General features: G+C 36.1%; 1 protein-coding gene across 6 annotated transcripts in view; it reads left to right on the forward strand.

The window, feature by feature from the left end:
• The window catches only part of CEP162 (centrosomal protein 162), a 44,596-nt gene extending 38,971 nt beyond the window's left edge, over positions 1 to 5,625 (forward strand). For all 6 annotated transcript variants that reach the window (XM_083856622.1, XM_083856624.1, XM_083856623.1 and 3 more), the window contains 2 exons: positions 1,880 to 2,014; positions 3,738 to 5,625. In XM_083856622.1, coding sequence (XP_083712748.1) covers positions 1,880 to 2,014; positions 3,738 to 3,956 — 354 coding nt within the window. In that variant the 3' untranslated portion in view covers positions 3,957 to 5,625. The remainder of the gene's footprint in view (positions 1 to 1,879; positions 2,015 to 3,737) is intronic.
• The last annotated feature ends 3,208 nt before the right edge of the window (positions 5,626 to 8,833 follow it).

The following is an 8,833-nucleotide window of genomic DNA, read 5'->3' on the forward strand; positions in this document are numbered from 1 at the left end:
ATGCAAAATTCCACCTGTTGTGATGTATTTGTATTAAACTGTGGGGGATGTCATACATCAAAAAGGAAAAAGATAGATCCATTATAGATGTCCGATTAAACAAGTTCTGTGTTTGCAGAATAGAGGCTGAGACTTTGGGTTCATATAGATGTTTGCTGTCCATACAAAACTTGTTTCATTCTAGTAGTGTCAGTGTATGTAATACTTCTTCCTGGAAAAACAGGGAGAGAGTACAATGAGACAAATGTTATTGTTTCCTCTATGACCCCTTTACAGATTATTGGCAGTGGTGGTTTAAGAGAGTGATCATCCAGTCTGACCCACGTGTTATAGGACAACTTCAAGGTGTTCAAGAAATTGTGAAGGAGAATCATTGCAAGACTGTACAGAGAGAAGTATCTACATAATAGATGTAGATACTGTTTTGCCTTCTAGCACAACTTCTGTGATGCTTTTAAAATACATCTTAAGCATTAAATGGTTAAATAAGTTTTGCTGAGAAAAAAAGAACCAAACCTGCAAATGGAAATAGTAGTGATAGGGGAAAGCACCTCACTGGTAGTAAGATTGAGTCCTCTGTCTAAAATGGTGGTAAGTCCAAAAGGGCCAAGTTTTTCCTGAGGCTTCTTGGAAGATTGTTATTTGAATACTAATCTCAGAAATGCTGTTCATGGATGTTTTTCATTAACTGAGTACTTCTTTTCCTTAACAGCTTGCACGTAGCACTGCATTGTATTTGACGTGGTTCTGTCGCTGGCAAAATACACAGAGCCCATTTTCTCCTGGGGCTTTTTTCCTCTTGTGAGATCATGATTTTTAATTGTTTTTCATTATATACTTAAGACCACACATCAGCCCTTCTCTTCAGTGTGGCAACTTAGCAGCCAAGCAGCAGACACTCAGTTGCACAGACCTTTTGAAACTAAGGCTTCTGCTCCTCTGACAAATGTGGCTGAACAGGTTCAAAGCTACTGGAATAATGGACAGGCAAAACTGTACTGACATAGGCCTTGTTATTTTATAAAGCCACCTTAAAATAGGGAAATAATAGAAAGCTGCTTAGAGTCACTTCTCAGTAAGAGGGACATCTTATGAAGACACAATGAATGCTTCCAGCTACTTGAATTCACAGCAGAGAGCCAAAGATGGCTGAGCACTTGAAGAGGGTTAGCAGCTCTCAGATATATTGGCTAAGGGGAGCTAAGGACTATCAAAGGATAAAGATGTCGAAATTTTCACTTTACTTTACTTACACACATGAAAAGTGACTAAAAATACTGGATATTAAATGGAGGAATATCAAGTTACTTAAAATAGACAAGGAATGAGAATAAACCAGTAGGACTTTATAAGAAAATTTCCAGAGTATTAGGAAATCAATTTTAAGTATTGTCAAGTTGATTTTACCTGCTAATTACTTAACTTACATGCAGGCTTGTAATTATCTCTCTGAGCAGCATGTCTTTAATTAATTTAGTCCATAGAAATACACTGGTATCTTTTGTATTTGGTCTTTATCTTGGGTGTGAGAAGGGATTGTGTAAGAACATCTAATCGTAATATTCTGTTAACTTTTGTTGTATGAGGTATAAAATGTGACAGAACACAATCCCCTCATAACATTATTAACAGGACTTGATTTATCGAAAAGGACTAGACTTTCATGTCCTGAGACTACTTCTTAGAAAAGAAAAATCCTAACATAACTCCCTGAATTCCTGTTAAAGCTTTTGAACAAAGGAGATTTATCTTTTAGGTCTTCCTTTCTACAGCTTTTGAATGTAAGGATTAAACAATGCAAATACATTTTTATAGGAATCTTGTTTATACACTACCTAACACAATGATATCAATTTTCGTCCATTCTCTTTGACTGTAGGTGACAAAATTGTTGGAAGAACTGAGAGAGGCTAGGGAGAGCCAGAGTCCTGAAATGAAGCATTTCTTGTGCCTGGAAAAGAAAATCAAGCATATAGAAAGCAGATATGCAGAAAGAGAGCATGAAATTCAAAAGGTAAACCAGTGCATGACTGCATTTACTTCTCAAGAGCAATTTATTGGTTTAGCTATAATGTTATGGTATTTATTCAGGCTTATTTAGCTTGCACTGCAGGAGGCAAGTAGCTTTTATACAGCCATGGTTTTGTCTTTGCTGCTAATGCTAGTGAATGAAAGTGCAGGCCTGGTCAGCTCGATCCTGCTGTGGTAATTAAGATTACTTGTGTAACTTCCTTGCAGCCTGGTCTAAGAAGGCCTCGTTGTTTCAGAGGTTTGGACAGTGTGACCTCTGGAGTCAATATCATTATTTCATGCTTCAGTTACACAATGAAAGCGAACTGCTGAAAACTGACAAGAGTTTGGAATACAGAGTCTGAGCTATGATATATTCCTCAACTGAGCTGTAATTATCTAGTCCTAGCAGCTCTGTTCAGAAAACCTGCATTGAAAGTATAGAAATACTTTATTTTATTTTAAATTGTAGAACTAGATCTCAAGGAATATACTTTTAATGGACAGATTTTTTTTTGTCATAGAAGGATTTCTTCTTGTACATTTCTGTATCAGATACTTCTTTTCTGCCAAAAAAGACCTGTGCATAAAGCAAGTCATTGAATTAAAAACAAATCCTGTTGCCACTGTTGTTTGTGTTATTTTTGTTCACATTCTGTCTTGCTAAAGGTAACTGTAATGTCACTCTGTTTTTTGCTGGTAATTTGCTTTTATGTAATGTGAGGATGTCTTTACCATTTCTATGAAGTGTTTGCTGCTGCCTACTCTGACCTAGCTCCACTGAATACCAGTAGTATTTACTAAGATGTTTCATAATGTTTTGGGGAGGTTGTTTTTTTTTTTAAGAAATAATAGTATACATAATTAGTACTAAATAATTTCATATTTTTGTGGTGCTCCTGCCCTTGTTATGTATTAAGCTTTGGGTTTTGTTTTGTCTTAGTTTTTCTCCTTTAACCATCAGCACTGGGGCATTGAACAGTTGCCAAATGAATTATATCAGAATGAATAGTAGAAAAGAAAATTGCTGAGCATGAAGTTAACAGGTTTTCCTTAGTATCAAACTGCAAATATGGTAATTATGGCCTTTAAGTCATAGGCTTTCTTTAAAAAATCTATTACAATTCATTGTGGTGTGGAGATTTTGATCTCTAATGACATTTCTTATGTTGTGTAATTTAATAGGATTATGTCAGGGATTCATGTTAAAGTTATTCAGACCTTTAACTGTAGCAACATCAGATCTTTGTGACTCCAGGACAATTTCTGATAATTCATAGAAGTCGTGGTTTTTAAAAGCAGAGTAGTAGGCTACAACATGTCATTCAAATTTAGTTTGTTTCCAGAGCGTTATTTTAATTACCACATTTAAGGGGCAATTCAAAAAGTTTATTTTGATTTATAGAGGACTTTATGTTATATTCTCAGCTTTGTTTTAAATATTAAAGTTTAATTGCTGCTTTGGAGAGGATAAGTTAAATTCTCCTGGGGCTCATTAGTCAATAATCAAGTCTACCCTTCTGTCATTAATGCAGATATTTAAAGGAATTCATTGCTATTGGAATGATTTTTGTAATATTCAGAACATACTGCTTCTGCTCAGTGTGAGCATTCAGCTTTGATACTGAGCATCAGATAAAATGATGTGGCACATTTTTTGCTAAGTGGCAGCACTGGCTGAGTATTGGCATAGGAAGTCACAGTGCTGACTTTTTTCTTATTTGCAGGCAACCCAACTAACACAGCAAATTTCTGAAGTGAGGCAAACCCAGGAGGTTGAGAAGTGGCGAAGGCTGGCACAGCAGAAGAATCAGGAACTGGAGAAATTTCGAGTGGAATTGGATTCAATACTGGATGTTTTACGTGAACTGCAGAAACAAGGGGTTGTTATTCCTGCACCTGACTCCAGTGGATTCAGAGTGACAGATAGCTATTGGAAGACATGACTAGGTAGCAGTTAAGTAGAGCAGCAGAATTTTAATATTCAAAGTTATGTATAGAAAATATTATCGAAAATCATTATTGTAACATGTATAAATTGCATTGTTGTATAAATTACATTCTGATCTTCTCTGGAATCTCTCATGTCTGGAGGCAGATTTACATTGAGCAATACTCTAATCACACTGTATGTCTTCTATTTTATTAGTAATAAATATACTTTTTTTTTAAATAATAGGAATATTGAGGTTATTCCATAAATTTAACTACCATTGAAAATTTTCCTTTTTCACAGACTGTAGAACATACTTGAATATTTTTGATGTCTAACTTGTTTTATAGTGATTCCCTTGTGAAAAATTTGAGTAGTAAGCTCTTTGGTTTGTATGTTTAGTGTATAGCATTCAAGTATTTCATTCCATAGGGCAGGAAAAGTGGCTTTTTCCAATTTGCTTCTCTCCCTCCAATTCATATAATATTTCTTGCCTTATCTTTATGATTCCTTTCCACTTCAGTGTATGATTGGAAGGCTGGAACAGAGCAGGCATTCCCTGTTGATGGTCAAATTCAAGTTGTTCTTTGTTTCATTTTCAGATAATTCCAACTCTGCTGGTAAGACTGATGGCAGAGTGGATCTAGCTGAATTCTTACAGGGAAGATACAGAAAAAACCTATAAAATACAGTGTGAGAGAAGTTATTGGCATCCCTTTTAAAAGGGAAGGCTGTACTGATAAGGTTTTTACAATGGGGTGTTCAAGGTCTGATACTAAGTACCTCTGTAGGTGATCTTGACAGACAAAGAGACCAGTCAGATGTGAAGACAATGTGCTAAAGCTCAGACTTCAGAGATGTGTAGGTGGGGAAATTTAGAGTTAAAATATTGAGCAAGTTAGGAAAGGAACCAGAGGGAAAAAAAAAATAAAAACAACAACGACAAAAACCAACCACCAAACCCACCCAACTGATAACCAAACCAAAATACCAAACATGGAGGTAACTTTCTGCTGAGCTGACAGGCATCGTGGCAGGTAACGCGCTGAATGTTGGAGGCTGTTGCCTTCTCCCTCTCCTCAGGCCCTGCCAGATACACACCTGTGCTGTAGAACAGGTACCTGCAGTATTGGTTGAACCTTGCATTTAAGTCAGATATGAAATAGTTCAGGTCTGTGCATGTGTGTTTATGTCTCATGTTCTTCAGGGACCAGCAGTAAATGTGCATTTTCTCTCATACAAGTATGTGGCTGAGCATGCATAAAAAACAGAATAGTATAAAAAAATTATACCCTATAGATACACACAGTGCTTAAGCACAAGGTTTTTTTCTTTTTGGCACATACACAAACATAAAATGAACCTGTATACACATATACGTAGATATTTTAAAAGGATGGTTGGTTGCCAGTTAATATGGTAATCTTGATTGTTTCATGATCAGATATTTTCGGTATTTTTATTTTGTCCCTAACCAACAAAGTATTAAGTCTATATTCATAAAATATGTAAATATAAAAATGCTTTGTATATAAAATATAAGCTAGGTGTAAATATGATGCATTTTCTTGATTGGGGTCTGTTTTGCAAATGAAAAGGATAAAAATTGAATCATTTCAACTAATTTATTTCCTGTACAATTTGCTATATATGTAACACTGTATTAAAGTGTGTGACCTGAAGTGAGAGATGTTTTTTCAACTACTGCAGCCCTTGTGTTCCCAGAGAGGCCAGGTCCTGGATAGAGGTTCCTAGGAAAGGAATCCTAGAGGAAGCATTTCTGGTTACTGGAAACTCTCTCCCATGTATGATGTCTAAGTCATCAAGGGAAGGTTGCCCTAATGTTCATGCAGTTCATTCAAACACCTTTTACTATTCGTAAAGTCACTTCTCAGCCAGTGCTGGTATTTTAAGTAGTGGGAATTAAATTCTCTCTGTGAGTCTGTTTTACTGAGCAGGAACAGTATTATTTGCCATTACTGTAAGCTGTCAGATGATTTAGATATTATTTATGTTTTCTTACAAGTATTTAGGCAGTTGTACACTCACTGAAGCATGGTCTTCAGTTTTTAGGCATTTACCATGAAGTGATCACTCTGCATAGTGACAGACTCCCTGTGGGCTTGAATGGCTGCAATTGGGGGATCCTTTTAGAGAACTACGATGCAAGTTTTAAGTTCTCTTCTAAAGTTGTTACTGACTCTCTGAGGATTTCAGTGTGATCTTGCAAGGAGTTACGTAATTATATACTCCTCACGTATATTTTTCTTCTTGTGCCATCCTGTTTCATCAAGCATTTGCAGGAGGCAGCGTAATGGATTGATTAAAAGAATCAAACATAATGTCTTTAAGTCATTGTCTAATGCTTAGCTGGTCTTCATCTGTTTACAGCAAAGCAGCTGGAGTATAATAATTTGAAGTGTCATGTTTGAAGCTTTTAAGAAATCACGTGAACAGCTGGCTAGTTGACTCAGTGACCTAGATTGCTTCAAGAGCGGAAAACATGATGTGCAGAAAAGGATCAGATTTCATCATGGCACTTGGGGCAGAGGCAGCAGCCGTGTGTTCCATTTCAGGTTCTTTGAAATATGTGTCTAAATTGTTCATGTAACAAACAGGTTATTGTGAGTGAAGACTTTATTTGATAGCACATAATACATTTTGAAGTCTGTTCCTCTATCCCATATTTAACCTATTCTGGAAAATACAAGGAAAAAGGATAAGTACACCAGCACTGGCTGTGCAAATCCACTTCCTCAGGCAATGTGCTGCCCTGACTCTTAAACAGAAAATCAAGTGATATCTCTGAATTGAAACTAGCCTTTCATACAGCTAACTACATACCTCTCATCCAAAAATAAGAAAGCACAGGCCTCCAACTCTTGCTGTCATTGGAGAGCATGTGGTAGAAGGTTCTTCTCTGCTGTCCTTGCTACCTGGCAATATCCAAGGCTAAAAAGTCGCAAGAAATTGTCCGTGTTACAGTATTCAAGGTCGAGGGCTCAGGTGCATAAATACTTAATTTCATGACAAATATACCTCATTTACTTCACCTTGCAATCTCAGAGACTACATAGCTCTGGATTGTAGTAGAGATGATCAATTTTACCATTCTCTTCTCTATAAGCAAGGATTTACTGATTTTACATTATAGGTTTTGGGGTTTTGCCTTTTTGTTTTTTTTTTTTTTTTAAGATACATAACTAAAACTTGTTTACACAGAAGAGCATTTTGCAAATATTTGCAGTTTGAAAACTGATAAATAACTTGACCTAGTAAGTGTTTGCCTAAACATATCTTGTATTCCATAAGAAAATATATGTTGCTAGTTTAGAGGAGCTATGTCTCTCTGCAGTTAAATCTGCTGCAGGTGATGCATTTATACTGAGTTTTGATAAGAGGCTTGAGGCCAAGCACTAAGAAAACTCACAAAAATCCAATTTTCAAACACTTTTAAATTCCAAGTACTCCTTTTTAAGATTACTCTGATCAGAACGCTTTCTATTCTGTTTCCAGTGCACGAATGAGTTGATTTTCTGAGAAAAGATGGATTTTTTTTTTAAACAGGTTATATATTGCCCTTTCTCCTGAGGCTAAATGTCTTATTCTTAAAAAGGAAAAAAAAAAGAAAAAAAAAAAAAAAGAAAAAAAAAAAAAAAAAAAAGGAAGGACAGCCTTAAAATAGTTACTTTCGAAGACTGCAGAACATTTTTGCATTTGCCTTTGGCTCTGCTTTAAGGCAGAGGCAGAGCAAAAATCTGAATCAGACTATTGATGCCACAGTGTTGTCTCTGAAGTGGTGTGGGAGCTCTACAGCAGGGACTGACAGGTTATTTTTCTGAGAAAAGCAGCATGAAGGACTTTAAATATAGAAGGTAGATAAGATGAAAAAAGCAGAACCATCATCAGGAAAGAACAGATGAAGGAACCAAACACTTAAATAGCTTTACAGGATTAATACATGCTGCAGAAGGATATTAACTGTGCAGTTTAAATGTGTTGTAAGTTAAGTTGGCATCATCTTTGGGTCATTTTATTAAGTACCATTCATCTAAGTATTACTGCCAACATCCATACACAAAATGCTTCCTTTTTCTCCCCAAAGTAGTAGTTATGTACCCAAAGAAAAGCCACTGAGATTTAAGGCAGCAGAAGAAAAGCGTAGGCTAGCCTACAGGAAATAGCGGCATCTTCTTCTAAAACCCCATCTGCATTATTTTGAAACTTGAGAAACTTTTGAGATTTTTTTCCCCCAAAGGAGTTGTGGAGCACTGCAACAGACTGCCCAGGGAAGCAGTGTAGTCACCATCCCTGCTTCCACCACCATCCTTATAGGTTTTAAAAAGTCATATGGCACAGGGGGAAATGAGTTAGAGGGGGACTTGGCAGTGCTGAGTTAATAGTTTGACTTTATAATCTTAAAGGTCTTTTTCCAACTTAAATGTTTTATAAATGTTTTTTAAATGTTTATAAATGTTTTTAAAACATTTAAAATGTTTTTTTAAATGCCTTAAAAGTACCCTTCATTTCTTAGTTGCAAAGGAGATAGATTCCACATAGATTTGCTGCTCCTTCAGGCAGCATTGCTGTTTTCAAGCACAGGAAAGGAAAAAATAAAATAAAAATAGTAGCTCAAACATTACTAAAGGCAGTTCACTATAAAAGCGCCGTTTAGTACAAGTCCCACAATGTGTTAGCAGGAGCAATATTGAACTTCAAAGTTTAACCATCAGATAGCTAATAGTTACTGAGGTGTCTCAGCAGGAAATAGATGCCATATTCAGAGACAGATTTTCCATATTTAGGAAAAGGAAAGTGCATACCTACAGCCTTCATACTTGTAGTTATGAGCACTTTCTGTGCTCATTCAGAACAGGGTTCATTTCAGTC

The sequence above is a fragment of the Zosterops lateralis genome (genome assembly GCF_965231275.1).
Source record: "Zosterops lateralis genome assembly, chromosome: 3".
In the NCBI taxonomy this organism is placed as follows: Eukaryota; Metazoa; Chordata; class Aves; order Passeriformes; family Zosteropidae; genus Zosterops; species Zosterops lateralis.